At 39.3% G+C, this 19507-nt stretch overlaps 1 protein-coding gene across 2 annotated transcripts in view; it reads right to left on the reverse strand.

The window, feature by feature from the left end:
- The window catches only part of EPHA4 (EPH receptor A4), a 137841-nt gene that overhangs the window by 48416 nt on the left and 69918 nt on the right, over positions 1–19507 (reverse strand). For both annotated transcript variants that reach the window (XM_081260736.1, XM_081260737.1), the window contains exon 5: positions 11240–11578. In XM_081260736.1, the coding sequence (XP_081116862.1) occupies positions 11240–11578 (339 nt within the window). The remainder of the gene's footprint in view (positions 1–11239; positions 11579–19507) is intronic.

Genomic DNA, 19507 nt, shown 5'->3' on the forward strand with positions numbered 1-19507 from the left:
AAATTATAGCATGAAATTATAGGCTCCAGATTATTACTGACAGAGCCAGATCACAAAAGGAAATATGTCAGTAAAACTTTCATTGCAAATCAATATGTTCTACACCAATTGGACATTTCCCAAGTCCAAATGTCCCTAGGCTTACAGAATAATGGGTTAGGGCTGAGAAGTAATGACCACAGATAACGAAGTAGAGTGTTACGAGTAGAAAAGAGAGAGAAAGAATAGCAGGGTAGGTATTGGGGTAAAGTTCTGAGATAACGTTCTTGTTCCAATTTGACTCCACTGTATGAAAGTCTGGGAACACAAGGAGTCAAGATATTCTAGGGACAATGTCCATGAACAATGGACTGCTCCATTTTGGGGTGCTGGCAAGTTTCTTGAAGGAGTTCTATAGATAAATACAAAGGAGTAATTGGTAAGTGGAAGCAAAAGAGGTAGAGACCTTTGGGCAAATTACAGTCAGTACCTTCGAAAATACTTCATATACAAATGGTCACCACATGCTGTGCTCTCAAAAAATTTGGTTATGAAATGATATTCTTGCAGCCCTCATACTTGAAACTATTTTTTCAACAATTCTCTTGGAGGCTATAATAGGAACAAAAGAATAATTAATGAGAATGGATTTTAAGCTTGGGAATTGGCAACTATAGAGTTATTATTATTTATTATTATTATTATTATTATTATTATTATTATTATTAATTTTGGGGTATCAGCCAGAAACTGAATTGTAGTGCCAGATAGTTTAAACTCCTACAGGCATTATAAGACCAAGGCAGAAGCAACTGAGCTATTAAATTTTAAAATATTACTTAGGCCAATAGATGTCTTCAACTAGATCTAAGCTTGAGAATTCAATGACTTTATTGTATAATCATAAAGAGTAACCAGGAATGTATTAGGAAAGCTATATTTGTTTTAGGGTTATTTTATTTGGCGGGTTCAGGGCATCTCAAGAGCCTCCCTTTAAACATCATTTGCTGAGGTATGAAATTCAATGAATCTGGCTCCACCCGGGAGTCATCCCTAAATCCTGGAAGCATCTCATTAGAACAGCATCTCACCTAGAAATAGTCCCACAGCATGTTTCTGAGAAAGACGGGAACAGAGTCCCAGCATGCTAAGAGCAGTGGTATGGAAGTTATTTTTTTGTGTGCTCTGAAATAGAGAAAAAGCCATCATGCAAAGAGCAGGTACAGTTAAGGTATGCCTTTGAAAAGTGAACAGTGAGATTTAAAGGGTTTCTCCAAATAATACATTTTTAATATATTATAGAAAGATTCCTTAAATATATCTCCAGTCTTGCGGAGACACCCACATATCATTTGATTTCTCTGCATTGGAGTACACAATGAAGGCTGGGAGGTTTCTGCTTTTAAAATCCTCTGTCCATTGTTCCTGTTTACAATAAAATACTCTTTTAACTTTCAAGGGGGAAGGGCAGGAATCTGCCATTGTTGTTCTTGCTTTCAGTGTAAAACAAAGCAAGAAGGAAGTCTAGTACATTCAGCAATGATAAAACAGTCTCTATTTTAAATCATGAAAAATGAGATGATGTAGGTTGGAAGAACTCCCAAGTCTCCCAAAGCACTCTCCTAGGAAGCTCCCTAATGCCACACTCTCCTGGGAAACCAACAGTATCAGGATTCAGTGGACTCCATCAGCAACACTTCAGATCATCAACAACTCTCCAGTGAAAACAAGGTTCTTTGTTATCTTGGAAAGTGTAAAGAATGTACCACCAAAAAGAAAGTTGCTGGGCTGGGGTTGTGGCTCAGCAGTAGAGCGCTCACCTAGCACGTAGGAGGACCTGAGTTCAATCCTCAGCAACACATAAAAAAACAAAATAAAGATATTGTGTCCATCTACAACAAAAAAATAAAATATTAAAAAAAGAAAGTTGCTAAATTATAATAACATCTTTATTAAAAGATTTTTTAAAAATACACCATCAAGCTTTCTGCTAGTTGCATATTCAAAAGCCCTGCTTGGCTTGTTTGTGTGCCTGCCCTTAGCTTTGGTAAAGAAACATGAAGGAAGCTTTGCTCCCATCTACCTTCACACTTATTATGCCCAAAATACACATTCAGTAGACCAAAAAAAAAAAGTGGATTGAGGAGGCAGATTTACAGCTGGCAGTACGTTATCTAGACAAACACAAACTCTCCAGGGAGCCTTTGTGAGCTTGGCCCTTTTCAATGTTTGTTTTAATGGGTGGCTCTTACCCAAGATTACAACATGCTGGGAAGTTCAGTTTGTTGGTGGCAGGCCCCTATTTAGCACCCACTATGAAGTTGAAACTACATATTTTAATCTTGTCTGAATGAACATGTCACAGACCAAAGTTTCCTAAAAAAAAATCAACCACTCCTTAGTCTTTTTATGAAAGTAAGAATCAAACTGCCTGAGAAATTTGTGTTCATAGAGTATCATTTGCAAAGTGTGAAGCAAGGAAAAGTGGACCATCCTTCCTTTCTCTCGCCCCTCTCCCAAGAGCAATAGGAAAAGAGAACAAATATTTCAACTCACTATAATTTCAACCTATATGACATTTTAGAGAGATTGCATTTTAGAAAGCAGCCTTCTTGCTTTACTGTAACCAAACACAAAGATGGTTCAGAGGAGAATGACAATATAATTCCTTAAGTTCAGGCTAACCCTGTATCAGAATAGAGAAAGAAGGAGTTTGATAAGCTGTTTTTTAGTGCTGAGCCTATTTGGCAGCCATTTTGCAGACCATGAACTGGGTTCCCACTGAGCACTCCCTTCTGTCCCTCACAGGTGAGTGCAAAGCCTGGGTGACATTTCCAAGGAAAGCCATGGCATCCACTGGATAAGTGACTGCACTGATGTCAGGAGCCCTCTTTTTTCCCATTATTGCAATTTTTGGGGTGACTGGGGCGCAAGCAAAGGAGGAGGAATCATGTTTGTGTGTCTCGGGGACATAGAAAGAGGGACACCAAGAGGAAGTCTCATTAAATAAAAGCCATTTTTAATACTAACAGATGCTTGAAATGCAAACCTACAGCCCTCACTAGTTTTTACCTGAAGACCACACCCAAGATGCTCTCTTCTTGGACAACCACAACACAACTCAAGGAAAGTCTCTGTTCCTTGGGTGACATGAACGGGCATTTCGATGAGTCGCTGTAGATTTAAAATCTCTCAATGCAGGATTAGTCCTGTTGCGTGGCTTTTGGGATTTTGTAATGTTTAAAGGAGAAAAAAAAACTACTTAAAGACATCAGCAGGGGGTTAATGGAAGCTTTGATAAAGTCTCTCTGGATCTTTTCATGGATGTTCAATTACAGACTGGACTCTGGGGTCTCTGCCGGCTGCTGTGAGGAGGTAGTAATTAATTTCTCCAGTTGGAAGGACACCTAGATAATTTAGAAGCCCACCTGAAACCCTCGCTAGCCCTGCAGTGCTCACTTCTCAGTTCAGCCAGGCACTTATTTTTCAAATCCCTCGGTGGTCCAGAGGCTGTACACATTGGCAGCAGTGCTGGAGGTAACCAGTCCAGCCCTGAGAATGGAGAAAGGAATGAGAAGGGTACTGCCAAGGGCATGCTGGGGGATGGATATCACTTCCCACGAATGAATGTGTGTATATTTATGTAGGAGCAAAGTGAACAGAGTCAGGAAAAATAGTGTTCTCAGCCCTGGGTGTATACATAAAACCTTCATTTTCTTAGAGTGAAATATTTACCTATTTTTAAAAAATGCAACCTAACTTTTACTTAGGTAAAATAATTACCACTAGGCTCCACAGACAAACCACTTGTCTCTGCTGTTTATACAACCTTGAAGTTGGATAATTTAGTAGGTTGTTCTGGAAGGCTTTCAGTTTCCTCCCCTCACCAGACCCACGGTACCCATCCCGAATACAAATTCTACAACCCTCGTGCCACACCATGGGCTGCACTTTTATCCGACTGCTGGTGTTTTTGAATCTGAAATGACAATTGTGATGAGCGAGCATGCTCCTTAATTGTAGTGTTAGCAACAATATTCTTTTCAGTAAAAAGTTAAAATCAAAAGAATGTTTCCTCTCTAAAAGATGTACTATATGTTTTTAAAATGTACATTTCATGGGCATTATGAATGAAACCAGGAGCCGGTAGCTGGATCAGAGCTGTTAATGAGAAAACCACAGTCAGGCTCCTCTGAAGCCCACTGTGTGCTAGCTTGAGCTTATAAATTACCTAGGCACAGGAAAGTCTCCCAACCACCTACCACTTCCGAGGGCCTAATGATTGCATACCAAAATTGAGGATGCACCAATGATATGGCAGCAAAATCTCTCAATGGGATTGTTTCATAATCTGTTGGAAGCATTTTAAATATGTCTTTGGAGAGAGCCCTTCCTTTTATATATTTTCTAGCACTATCGTTTGTTTTTTCCTTTAAATGTCTTGGGGGTATGGAAAAAAAACATGATTTACTTGACATCAAAGGCAAACAGGAAATCATCTCAGTGAGAGGATAATATAAACACACAGAGCACATGATCATTTAAGAAGAAAATTGCTACCAGCATCTAAGACCCAAAACGTTAAGAATGCAGTCTTCAGAGGAAAATCAGAGCACCACCCTCTCAGAATGGCCGAGCACGTGCCCACAGGATCCATATAAACCTGAGCGTCCATGGGAAAAGACCAGTGTCCACAAGCATCAAGGCATATATACAATCTAATTATTTCAGCTAATTGTTTTTTTACATAACTAAAACACCTAACAAATAAGGTGTCTTGCCAAATATAAAAATGGTTTCATACATGAGATTATCCCAAGTATTAATCCGCTACATCCTTTGCCTACAGCAGTTTCCCACAAACATCGAAGCATTTCAACATCTCAAACTCCCTTCTGACTGGTCCCCTGTCTTGACTCACTTCTCCAGAGCAGAGGCATGCTAACTTTTTTCTATAAAGAGCAAGATAGTTAATCACGTCCATGCAGCGGGCCATTTACTAAGGCTGTGTCTACCAACTATGCCCCTGCTACAGGAAAGCCCTCGTGGACAATATATGCACAAATGAGTGGACTTTTGTTCCAATAAAACTTTATTTTCAAATACCAAAATTTGAATTTTAAACAATTTTCAAATGCCAGAGAATATTATTCATCTTTTGTTTCAACCCCTTAGAAATATAAAAGTGACTTTTAGTGAGTTATACAAGGACATGGAGAGGGTCAGATTTGGCCCTTGGGCCATAGTTTGATGACTCCTATTCCAAACATTTGTGCCTTGCAAATATCAACAAATATTTAGATTTAAGTGGATACAATATCTTTATTTTACATTTATGTGGTGCTGAGGATTGAACTCAGTGCCTCAAGCATGCTAGGCAAGCACTCTATCACTGAGCCACAACCCCAGCCCCTCAACAAATTTTTTTTTTACCCCCTTTCTTCTCAAGCTTACAGAAGAGCCTTGGTCCTTATCCTATCTCCTTTGAGTTTAGCATTCCAGTATGATTCTGAACATCAATAGGAATGTGTTTTCTGCTTGTCACTTTAATTTTGAACCTTATTTTGACCACAGCTGCACTGCCCCTCTTACCTCACTCTGTGCCAGAATCTCCCCCTGTCATGACCTTGTCTTTCAGCGCCTTCATACCAGGTCAAACTATCCTTCCCACTATCTCCCTGTGCTTCCTTCGGATGGCTTGCTACTCACAGGCACAATTACGCAATAGTGCTCTGATCTGATAATCACGTTCATTTCAACCTAGTCAGGGATAGAATTTTACATACTGAAACTAAGGACTTTTACATGGGCCCCTTTCCAAAACTCTGTTTCTAATTTTATATTTATAATATTGTAGTTTTTTTTTTCCTTTAATCACACAAACAAAAAAATTTGTCTAAGCTTCAGTCCCCACAAAACCTGGCTCCACCATGTCTCCAGCACATCACCTAACGCAAGTGCTCTAAGAATTTTCCCCTTTCTCACACCAGTTCCTTGGAGCTTTCCTTTTACTATCTAGCAGACAGGTAGCAATTATACCCAGTGGGGATGAGAATTCCCACTGTTCTCCATTATCCCACTCAAATAACATAATATGTCTAATTAAAAGATGGCAGAGAAAGAGAGAATGGGAACTAACAGTTGAGTAATAAAAGACAGTCTGCCTCTTGTACTTAGTTATTTTCTTGTATCTACACATTATTTGGGGTTTATTAAATTTATCACTTCTTAACAAAGGGAGTTAACTAGTTTGTTTCTGCTGTAAATAAATGTGTTAATCAACAAACAGCTATTGAATATCCATTACCCCATTCTGCACAATGGCATTATGACAATGAGGATACTATTTTATTGTTGGTAGCTTTGTTCTTGCAGTTTTCTTATTTGTTCAACCCTAGAGAATAATGTTAGCCCAACAAGCAGTACCAGTTCATCTGATGGCAAAATAACTGGGAAGGGATTCAAGCCCTCCAAAGCCTCTTCACAAGTGCCTGTTCTGCAGGATCAGCAAAGGGAGCATCATGCTCTCAGCTTGGAGCAGGGCAACCAAATCAACAGGGTAGTTGCCCTGTGTGCTGAGCCACTAGCCAGCCCAAGGACACTCCAGTTGGCGATGGGAACCTTGGGAGGCAGGCATTACTACGGAGACTGAGATCTGCTTTTCAAACATATCACTAGAAAAAGAATTTCTCAATCTGGGCACTCTGGATATTTTGGACCACATCATTCTTTTGTGTGGAGGACTGTTCTGTCCATTATGGGATGTTTAGTAGCATCATTGGTCTCTGCTCACTGCACCAAAATTATCTCTAAACAATATCAAATGTCAGGGGTGGCCGGGGGCAAAAGTCACACCGGATTGAGAACAACTGTCCTTGAGGTACAGTTATCTGTTTTCCTCTTCAAGTAAATACCTTGGCAGGGTGAAAGGACAGAGGGGGGAAAGAATTCATAATAATTCTGCTGAAGCATTTTTGGAATTTTCCTCTTACTCTTGGAATGTCCATTTCCAAACATTATGCTCTAGGACTCAGAGCCCTGAATCTCATGCTTATAGTCTGTGGCTGTAACTTGGATTCATGGAATTTTAGAATTAGAAAAGATTTTAGAGATTAGTTCATTTAATTTAATTTAATTAATTACCCTATTCTTTTGGTACCGGGATTGAACCCAGGGGCACTTAAACCACTAAGCCACATCCCCAGTCCCTTTTTATATTTTACTTGGAGAGAGGGTCTCGCTGAGTTACGTAAGACCTCCCTAAGTTGCTGAGGCTGGCTTTGAACTCATGATTCTCAACCTCCAAAGCCACTGGGATTACAGGAACACCCATTCATTTTAAATAATTATGTAATTTACCAAATATCTGTACTCTTCCAAACTCTGAGTATTACAGATTTATAGATGTTTATCACTAAAGGATATTAGAGCTGTATTAGAGAGATATGACCAGGTTATCCCATTGTGAAGTATCCCGAGCAGTGTTATAGGCAAAACAGTTAAAAAAAAAAAAATGGAGATCACTGCCTGTGGGTGTGGGTGCAGTTTGGGTGAGAACACTACTTGAAAGGATTACATTCCTAACGATTTAAACAAGCACACCCGGAGGAGTAATGATCCTGCTCATAGCGGGAGACCAGGTCTGGGGTAGTTGGGTATGTATAGTAAAAATGGCTCACTGATATTAGCGCTGGCTGCCATCACTATATTTTTATGAAAAAATACTCCCAGTTCTATTGCTTGGCAAAGAAAACTTGTTTCATTGACACTGCATTTCTTCCTCCTAGGAACACATCCTCTATCCATTTGCCTGAGATGGTCCACTTAAATAAACGGAAACTGAAGGGAAGCATCTAGAAGACAATCAGCCGGCTGATGCTATCCATTTTTCATAAACCTCAAGACTATCTCTTCCTAAACAAAAGAAGGACAGTGACTATGGCAGGGCACATGGAGGTAGCTCACTTGCTCCTTTGTCCTGGAATAAAGGACGTTAACCAGGCAGGGGCTTCCGGGAGCTTCTTTACTGGGGTGAGACTCACTGGAAAAAACCCTCCCACCTCCACCCCCTTCCCACCCTCCTTCCCCATCACCACTCCTGGCAGGGGGTTGGGTTGGAGTTGACATTAATCAGAGAATTTGGGAGCCTGCAGCCAGTCAGCTGAGAGAGGATACGTGTCACAAACTAGCCATTCTGGCCAGAGGTACAAAGCTCACATCTCTCAGCAGTCCAGCAACAAAGCTGACAGACTCTAATTTCCTTTGTTTTCAGTGCCCATTGGTTTCGAACCCAGTAAGGTGCTATTAGCCTTGGGTTTGAACTCAGGAAAGGGTAAGACTTGGGTTAGCATGGTTTCCATACCCATGTGAGAACACAGGCCCATTCACACCTCCTCCTGCCATTAAAACATCAAAGCCCTGTTAAACCTCAATCTCCACATGCAGATACTCACATGATTTGCTCTCACAAATGGGGAGAATGCAGCACTGACAATATTGACACTACTGATTACCTCCTAAGTTTAAAGGAAAACAGCTTTTACATTCAAGAGGAGGTTCTCCTAGGTGTCTAGTACTAGCTCTGATGTTGGCTTAGGTTGCTTCACCTACATGGAGTGGTCCTCCCCTCAACCATTAAAGTCTCCATGGTAGTGAGCAGAGATGGGGAATTCTAGGAGGTTCTGTATGTTTGGTTCTAGTTTTTAACATGTTATTGACAAGAGAAAAACCCTGTGAAGACAGCAAAATGGAGAACCACTAAATCTGGGACCTCCAGGTGCTAAATGCAAACATTTATTAATTCTATGCATTCCTTATAGAGTGAGACATCATGGTCTGTAGAGTTTCTTAAGGAATTTAATTTAATAGAATGATAGGAACAACTGCAATTAAAATATAATTGTGTGTATGTAAATATGCTTAGGGGAGCTTTGATAGAGATTATGGTTGCTACATTCACCCAGAATTTTGGCCTACATTATTAATTTGCACTAGTAAGAAGAAAGGGTTTGTTAATCAAAGATAAAGTATCCCAATGATTTTGAATTAGTGAACTCCAAATTATGGTAAGATAATGAGGCAGTACTGTGCATATATATATAATTCTCTGCTAAGTGAAAAGCTTTCCGGCTGGCCACATAGGAGGTCTCCTTATTGAAAGATTTATTTTTAATTTTGAACAGCTTCCCAGCATTACCCCTTCAGGAAAATTAAAATAAGGAGATGGAATTTGGTCCTATTCAGCAAACCTCCCAGCAGGATTGCTCTCCATGGCTGAGAAAAAAAAGTTACAAAGTGTCAGGGGAATTACCTGACCACTTTTCTGCTAGATCTATAAGTATTACACCTATATTATTTTAAAAAAAAATTCTTATTCCCTCTGTAGAGATATTATCATACATATTCCTCTTTTGCAGGATTTTTAGCCTGTCTTTATGTTCTTTGGACCTTGTAGCATGGTGAGAGTTGACACCCATCATCTCTTGGCTTGAATCCTTACTTACACTAAGAATCATGGAATTCTCCCCTAAAATCAGTGGGAGTCAATCCTGCCCTGAGAACATTTCACAGGGCTTTTCTCTGCCAAAGGGAATGATTTCGGGCTTCAGCTGACATAGCAGAGGCTTCAAATTTCCACTCCTAGTTTTAATTCAGTTAAGAATACAACATTGTCATGTGTTTGAAGATACCCCAAAAGTTATCATAAGGGACCTGAACATAAGAATATTGACTGACTCATAACTCCAACTCTGCATAACCTGCAAAAATTGTTCTGCACAGTATGGGTCCTCCTGACTCAGAGACACCAAGGGCACCAATGCATAGTCCCAGGTTCTGTGTGTGATATTCCCACTGCATCCTTCACAAGAGAATGAAGGACTGGCAATCACAAATTGCTTGTGATGCCATCAAATCCTCCTAAATTATCCTAGTCTTTGTAAGAAAAGTGAAACTAGTGACCAGTAACAGTGTGCACAGTCTCAAAGTTCAGAATTCAAGACAAAAGCTTAGCCAGATGACTTGTCCATAGCACGTATTAATAAGGACCATTTCCATTTGAACAGATGAAGAAGCATTCCGGTAAGATTAGCCTTTCTAATTCCCATTCAGAATTTCTCCCAAGTCTCTACTTTTTATGTATGCTAGAAAATTCGAAGCAAAATGGAAAAATAATGGCTTTGAATTGGGACTCTGGAGTACTTTTCAGTATAGGATCAATTAATACAGATATTTTACTGAACTGTGAAGTGCACTTACTGACACATTCATTTAAGAGAAGAGTGCAGTACAATAGGATTGCTGGCAATTTGTAATTCTTTTCTGGCTGTTTGTTGATCGTGATAGCCTTACAAAAGGATAAGCCATAGTAGTGGTTTGGGGGTGGGGTTGTTTGGGTTTTTTTTTTTTTTTTTTTTTGCTGTGGTTCCTCCTCTTAAACTCTTCAGGAATAACATGGGAAACAGATAGTAGTATAGAAACTTTTTCATGGGAGGAATATAGATGAGTGGACAGGAGCCAGAAGCTAGAAAGCTAGATTTTGAAAAATACATGACATTCAGATTTCTATGAGAGTTCTGCGATCAACTCAGCAAAGACACTTCAAGAACAGAAGTGCTTCCTAGTCATCTGCATTGATGCAGGGAATGGGGTGGACTAGCAGCCCTCTTGCCCCATATTGAACACAGATTCAGATACAAAAATGGTTGTAAAACTCCTCTGTGTCTTAAGGCAAATTTTGTTAAGCACACCAAGATCTACATGGAGACTCAAATATTGGTCCATGTAGATTATTCCTAACACTTTACATTAAAGAATAAGATCTAAGCTCTAACAGCTAGTGCTTTTGTTGGAAAATGCAGCAAATACCAATACAGCATTGGTATTGGTAGAATCAACATTATTATCATACATAATCTGTACTTGCTCCAACATCCAGCCACATTGAACTTTCTGAAGTCCGTTGTGGAGGGCCTTGGCCCCCTACTGTAGCCATTATCATTCAATCAGACACTATCTTATCTTTCACTTTATCTCCACCACCTGGGACAGAAACGTGCTATACCGTTATTTCCCCAAAACCGCACCGCGTTTGCTGAATGATTCGATGTCCTTCTACATATCTTTTGTATTGAATCATAGCTTCCAAGTTTGTAATGGGTTGCACTTCAGTTGCAGAACTTTAACATAATTTATGGTCACCACCATAATCCTTTTCACAATGTACATTCAGATTAGGAAAAAACAAGGATCTTCTTCCTACCTGCTTGGTTGGTTGTCACGGTGACGGAAACTGATTGGTCTGGGCTGGGGTTATACTTGGACACACCATTCACTGCCCAGATTTCAAACGTGTAATTGGTATGTGCCAGGAGGTCGGTGATTGAGACTTTGGTGGTCTTCAGGCCATTCTGCTGTGGGGTGTAGTGGACCCCACTCCCGCAGGGTCGGCATTTGCTGGGGTCACCGGCTCCACACTTCTTACAGACGACATTGTAAGAAATGTCCTGACGACCACCTGTGTTCTGAGGACTGCTCCACTCCAAGTTCACGGATGTCTCGTTGACATTGGAAATCAAGTTGAGTGGAGCAGATGGTGGGCCTGGAGAAAGAAAAATATATCATTGCACCAAGAACTGAAATACCATTTTGGAATCTCTCTGAGTTTGTATTATTCTCTACAGTTCTAAGAAGTATGATGGGCCCATTTGGCAAAGAAAGTGAAAGGCAAATAAAGCCTGCAAAAAGATCTTTTAAAAGAACAATATAATAGAAGGCTGTATGTGCCGTTCTCATTCCTATGCAAACAGAGTACCAACTGCCACTTAGAGACATGAAGAAATTCTACAGTAAATGGGGTCCACACCCAGGGGTTCTCTATCAATTGGAAGGAAAATAGCAACATCTATCTAGTCTCCATGTTATCTTCTGAAAAACAGGTATCCAACTGTGATTCTAGCTTCCAGGACTGCTTGTAAATTAATAGTTATAAACCTTTTTTGAAGACAAATTATGATTCCTAAGTACAGTATATCATCAATAGCAAATTAAACTAATAGATTTGTGTAGATACGCCTCTGAAGTTCATCATGGCGGTTGAGGTTGAAGCTGTTTGTGAGTGATTAGTAGAAACTGGTTTAACACAGTTACAGAGATTTTGAAGATACAGCTGTTGAGAGCTCTCAGAGGTAGGCAGAGACTGTCCAAAGCTTCCAGACACCTCCTTCTGCTCTTCAACTGATCAGGATTGCACCCTGCACCAGATTATTTTTTCAGCTTGCTTATTTCCAGTGCACAAGATGGTGATGGTCATTGTGAAACAGAACAACTAACGGCTGACCACTTCACGGTTGATTTAAAAATAATAATAAAAGACTATAGACTTTATATGCCAACAAACTGTGTTATAAATTGCTGTCAAAAAGAAGCAGACTGGGAGAAGAAAGAAAGAATTTTCTTGGTCTAACCTAGTTTCAAAAGTATAAAAAAAAAAACCTGTCGCATTCTATTGAAAACATATATACTCCTTGTGACAGTTGGGAAGCTCTTTCTCATTTTGATCTTCCAAGGGAAGTGCCAAAAGAATTTCAATGAAAATTTGAGGTTTCTTTACGGGGATGACTAATATCTTTGGAACAATGGCTACCAGGGAAATTTCACATGTTCCTCAGGAGAAACAAGTTGACTGGAGAGGCCTGTATGCTCCCGAGGATTTACCTAGCAAACCACAATGAAACAGATGGTTCCAAAGTAGCCTTGGAGAGAGAACTGGAGAGGCAACCTGTGAGCAGGAGTCATAGTTATTAGCCTGCAGTGATCAACAGGGATAATGGATTTCGCTGATAACATTGATACAGGAAACTCACTCTTCTCTCTTCACACAGCTTAATTGAAGACTCTATTTTAATAAAATAAAAAAGCTCTCCCAACTCCCATTGGGCTAATTACCAACAACCTCTTTTAGCATTAAGACTGGCCCTTCATCCTTCAAAAAAAACCTGAAAACTTTTTAATGAACTTTGCAAAATGTATGCTAAATGTAAGCCTACCTCACAGAAGTCCTCAGAAAGGAAATACGACATTTATTTCTTGTTGAGCTTTCAAAACTGTATTTATGGTCTTTAGCATGGTGGTGAGAGTACAATGAGGGTAAATAAATGGTTCCTGAATGAATGAATAAATGAATGAATGAATGAATGAACGAAGTTATTTAACATCACAGTCTCTGTAAGCCAGATAGAATGCTAAAGATCTTTTGGTCAAATACCCTCATTGTAAAAATGAGGGACCTAAAACCAGAATGGATCTGATAACAGCAAAAGTTCATGCAGGCTGATTAGTAACAGAATTTGATGAAAATCTAAGGGAACTGTCTCCTCCTCTGGGATTATTCCTGCTCTACCATGTATCGCCCACTAAAGGTATAATGATAATATAATCAGAAGATTTGCCTGAAGTTTGAAGAGTAAAGGCAGGAATAAGAGCACACACATCTTCAACCCTTCTCAAATTCTGTCACACTTGCTGCCGTGGTAGAAGCCACGCCGAGACTGCAGCTGAAGCTGGCTATGGCTTGGTTTATAAAATGGGTCAGCCCCTGGTTCTTATTTTGCTGTGACTTTGAGGGTTAAATAAGAGTGACTCTGAAATCCATTAACCTCCTTGCCAAGGTTCCTGGTCCACTTTCACATGGGAAAATGTGACACAATGAATCAAGAGCTGCAGAAGCAAAAAGTCAGTAATTAGTATGTAGGACGGGGCACGGCAGTGTCTAAACAGAGAAGAAATGGAGCAGAAAACTAAATGGTCACAGGACTCGGAGATATAACACTGCCACGTGGAAAACAAAACACAAAGATGCTGCAGGATTTCAAAATGGGGGATTGATTAGAAAACAAGAGCTGGCCTGGAGCTGCCTTCTTTCAGCAGTGACTCTTGAAGACGAGCTTGGGGCAAACGTTCCAGGAAAGATTTGAGAGAACTGGGAAAGTTCAAGTTCAAGGTTGCCACCATGAATGGTCCAGAAATTGGACTGCATATGTTTTATGTTTTGCTCTTACAGAAAGTGATACTTATATGGGAACATAGTAGCAGCCTAATAACTGGAGTATGACAAAGTCATATAATAGAGGAGAAAACGAAATATAGAAATGTCCACCCTCTATGATGATAATGTTGCCCTGAAAAGACCTGCAAAGACCATGTTTTACAAATTAAAACCATAACAATGGTGTTTTGTGTTTGTGGAATTATGGTTTCTTTTTGTTGCTGTTGTTTGTTTTGTTTTTGTTTTTGTTTTTTTTTTCAAACTCTTCTTCATTAAAAGATAATAAATAAGTAAGAAATGGGCTTATTGTGCCCAGTGCAGTGGCACATGCCTGTAATCCCAGTGGCTTGGGAAGCTGAAGCAGGAGGATCCAGAGTTCAAAGCCAGCCTCAGCAATGGCGAGGCACTAAGCAACTCAGTGAGACCCTGTCTCTAAATAAAATACAAAAAAGGGGGGGGGGGCTGAGGATGTGGCTCAGTGGTCAAGTGCCCATGAGTTCAATCCCCAGTACCAAAAAAAGGGAGGGGGGAAGAAATGGGCTACTTATTTCTAGTGAGGGGCTACCTCTTCCCCAGAAAAAAAAAATATTATCTTCCCAAGATGAACAGGAAAAAGGCATAGACTCAAAAACAGACAAAAGTCAATCCAGGTCTACAGTTACACTTAACAGTAGCACCTTAAAACAATTACCTGCAACAATGGGTAACAACAAGAGAAAACAGACATTCTGAGAAACCTCTCCTTCAATAAATATAAGGCATCTAGAAGAAAAAACTTTCCCTCAAATTATTTTCTCTTTCATTCATGTTAATATTGTATCTGGATATTTAAGAGGAATCAAATTTCTAACACGGATGACTGCCTTTCTCATCAGAAAGATGCTCACCTGCAAGAAAGTCTCCAGTTACAACCACAGAGGGGCCCTCCATAGCCACAGGTTCCACCTCCACAGATTCAACCAGCTCATCAAAAATATTTTTTTAAATACAGTTCTGTACTGACTGAGATGTACAGACTTTTTTTCTTATTATTTTCTAAGTAATATGGTCTATTTACATAGCACTTACATTGTACCAGGTAGTATAGGTAACCTAAATATGATTTAAAGTACATGGGAGGAAGAGGAAAAGGGAAGGGAGTGGAAATGAGATTGATTGAATTGTCATATACACGTCCTAATATGGCATAATTAATCCCACTTCTATGTACAATTATAATCACAATAAAAATATCTTAAAAAAATAAAGTGCATGAGACAATGGCCATGGGTTATATGCAAATACTACATCATTTTATATAAGGGTCTTGAGCATCCTTGGATTTGATACCTGCTAGGGTCCTGGACCCAATCCTGCAACAGCACAGAGGGAAGAGTGTATGAGGTTTACAGCAAAGAGAAATACTGAGTTATTTCTGAGTTTCTAGTCTCTATATCTTCCTCTTACTTCCTGAGCACACATTGACATTAGGTAGCTCAAGGCTCCTTACGAGGAGCAAGGTTTTACGCTTTTCAAAACTATCCACCACCAGCCTGAATCTAAGTCTGGCAGCAAATCCTGTTTAGGGTTTTGCTCTTCATTCGGTTCCTTAACTTCTATGTCCTTCTTCGATTGTGACATCTAATGGTTTCTTGCTAACCCTTTCCACATCTGGCTCCACACCAGTCTATGTGCTCCTTGAGAAAAGTGAGGCTTTTATCATTCCCAGTGTCTAGTTCATAGAAAGCTCAATGAATGTTTGATGAACCCATGAAATAGTAAATGAATGGATGGAAAATGAAAAAAAGTCCTTTAATGCATCTTATAGCCACAAACCTACAGTATTGGGAAGTACGTAAATTAATGCAGGTTTCAGCTTTTCACATAGGGTTTATTAGCATTAAGCCTGTGCAGGTCCATCCCAACATAACTAGTTTAATCAAGTCCCTCTTTTTCTATAGTTTAAAATTACTTTGAAAAAAAAGTTGGGAAGCCTGTATATTAAGTATTAGTGGTTATTTTGCTAATAAGGAGTCCTTCATCTTTCCAAAAAATATTTATTGAGTGTCTAATTTTTATCATTTGCTCAAGAGGAGAGAGGGGAAAAAATCTGGATCACTTTGATACTTTCCTATAGTTTCCTGGATAGTTGAAAGAAGGAAGTGGACTCTCAAGAAAGGGAAGAGACTGAAGGAAACTAAACACAAATTATGTGTGTACTGGGTATCAGGGAATCACCCTACTCAGTCCTGTTTTTACTGATAGTGCAACCATCCACCACAACTGGGAATTTAGAATGTGGGTTCTACTAATTATAGTTCCCTCTAGTTGGGATTGGCTATTATGATTTTTTGTACTCCACTTAGGTTTCAGGTGATGATTTATTTAGGCATGAAGCTAGGGACAATGTTCTCTCTGCAGAAAATTAATTCTAACATTTCCAAAGGAAGGCCGGCACTATTAGTCTTTATATAACTTGAGTGGTTTTTCTCTTGAATTTTATTTTATCACCAAAATTAAGACATTCTAAATATAAATTAATCAGATGCTAAAGAGTATGTAAGGGAAAAAGTGTTCTTCCTTTACATTTTGGATCATATTTGTAAATTTGCCATATTCACATGTAAGTTCAGAATTTGCTCTCTCTGCATCCTGCAATAGGGATGGCGGGTTGAACTATTCTAAAGTTTTCATGTGTAGAATGTCCATCACATTTTTAGAATGATTTTTAGTGGCATGGATAATAGCCGTACTATGAGAAATAGGAGTCAAACGCAATAATCTTCAACTTATGAATACAGCAGGGTTCAGCATACTTTTTTTCTGTAAAGAAATTTTACTATCTGGCCAGACAGTAAGTATTTTAGGCTTTATGGGCCATATGGCCTCGATAACAACTATCCAACTCTGCCATTGTACCTCCAAACAGCCACAGACAATACCTAAGCAATTGGGCATGGCCGTGGTCCAAGAAAACTTTGCAAAAATAGGCAGCAGTTGAAATTAGCCTTCTGGCCCTGGTTTGCCAACTATGGTTACAGAGAATTTCATGAGAACATGCATCTCCTTCCCAGGATGGTACTCTCTGGTACCCTCATGACTTTGTATAATTCTATGCACCTTAAGCACATCTTAAGCCTACATAGAGCTCAGCCCAGAAACTCATGATAAAGCCCAGGTAATGACACTGGTTTCTAAAGCACAAGTTCTATCAAGTTTCATTGACTAAGGAAGAAGTAAAGTATGTGAAATATTAGTGCATATTTTCTTTAGTTTCTCATTGCTCTGACAGATGGGCATAGCATTTCTTGCCATTGTGGATAAATTAAATGAACATCCATTTTCTTCACTGGTGCAAAACACTTTTCTGCATCACACAGCAGGTACTGGTGAAAGGTGTTACAATGGGTAATTATTATTTTCTATGGGAATGTCAACCTCCATTCAGTTGACAGGAATTTGACAGTATGAAGCTCTAAAGAAATTGTAGCCAAATTATAGCGGATGCAAAGGTCTATAATGTCATATCATACATTCTATCACAAAAGGGGTCTTAATCTTCCTTGACCAAACACACGCTCTCCTCCGGGAAAGACAAACTTCTGGAAATAAACTATATACTATCTAAGGAAATTCAGCCAATGTGACATTTAAGAAAGGTGAAATTTCAAGCATTGAAAAAACAAAAATCCAGTAATTCACACATCTTCCCTCCCATGGATCAGACTAAAGTTTAGTCCTGAGTAGTTTGGAAAACACACTTGTTGGCTTATGTCAGGATTAAAACAGTCACCTTAGGACAGCTCAATATGTACACATCCACATAAAATCTGTATGACCCTTAATAAGGTCATTCAAAAACCATCAGCTAACACTGAACCCAGCATCATAATGTCTCCCGTGTGAACTACAAGGTTGGCATTCCATAAGAAGCCCAAGTCAGGAAAACTCACTTCTTTCTTATAGGAACAACTGAAATTTCAGAGAAAAAAAAAAAGGAAAACTGCAATCGTGATTGCATTTAGAATTGGGTTTAGCAGGAAAGGTTTCAATCTATATATGGATGTCTGGTGAAATTTGCCATATAAATTTGAAAATTCTAATTCTATTTCTTATAACAATGGGAATTAAAATACTAACAGACACAAATACTAAGGGGTTAAAAATAAGTTTAAAACCGACATCGTTAGCAAAGCTTTAAGCATGCAACTCAGATACTATGAACTAGTAGCTCTGCCTTGTACCCTTAACCTGGCTCTTAGATTAGCAGATCAGTGTCCCTCGGTCTCACTTTGTCATTCCTGACTGTTCAATAAAAAAACTGAGATTCTCCCTCCTCTGCCCTAGTGTACCTGACCATCTTGTGAGTATCTTAAATTATGTTATTTATTTGTATTTTATTTAGATTCCCATTATAACACAAGATCCAGGTGAAGAGGAATCTCCTTTCTGGATTCTGAGAATACTCCCAGCCCTTAGAACTATGCCTGACATCTGGATGCTCAATAAGGGCCTGCTGAATACATAAATGATTTTTAGTCCGATCCAGACCACTCATCAGAAGCATCACTGCTTTAACACTGTGTATGTCACAGAAACTGAGCAGAAAAAAAAAAAAGTAACAATAAAGGGGAAAAGAGAAAAGGAAAGGCAATCAGAGGCTGAAAAAAATTTAAGTCCCCAACCAAGGCAAGGAGATAGCTGACAGCAAAACTATAGTGGCTGGGCTCATCTGACAGAGTAGTTTCCAGAGCTATTACAGATTTTTAATACTTAACTGATTTTTAATCACCATTTTAAAATTCAAATGCCTGAGCCATGAAATTAATTCTGGAAGTAGCAAGAAATATCCCAAGAGCCTGGGCAGAAACAGAACTCTTAAAAGATCAATTTCTTGAAGCATGACTGTCAACCCACTAAAATGCCAGGGCGACCAGAGCAAGGCGTATCTTTCTTCTGAGGAAGAGGCAACTTGGGTCTCAAGTTCCATTTCATAAGTCTTCATCAACCATGCACAACTTTTAGAGTGTCAATAATACTTCATAGCGTCTTAACCATAAGCCCTTCAACCCTTCAAATTAGCTTTTGTTGTTAATCTCTCTCCAGCCAAAAGACAGGCCGTAAGGCAGAGTAAACAGTTGGGGTGTGTAAGTTTTGACTCTGAAATAAAGCCCCTCCTTCCACTGACAGTTGTATATGCTGCTACCACTAATTGCCTTCTTCAAACCAGTGTTGCTGAGGGTTAGTTTACATAAAGACTGCTGTTCAGGGACACCTCGGCTGAGATATATGAACAGAGCATAACCTTTTATCATGGCAGTTTATGTGTTTTAACAATGAATAAAGCCAAAGCAGAGCTGTCCGTTATTAACAACCAAAGCCATCTGGCTGCTTCCATCCCTGGTTGCTGTTATGGAAAATTCATAGTTTCCTACTGAGGTCAAGTTCTTGTTGAGATTTGACCGTTGTCTGTTTTTCTGCTGTTTTCCCATTCTTTCCAGGAAT

The sequence above is a fragment of the Spermophilus citellus genome, assembly GCF_964194105.1.
Source record: "Spermophilus citellus genome assembly, chromosome: 11".
In the NCBI taxonomy this organism is placed as follows: domain Eukaryota; kingdom Metazoa; phylum Chordata; class Mammalia; order Rodentia; family Sciuridae; genus Spermophilus; species Spermophilus citellus.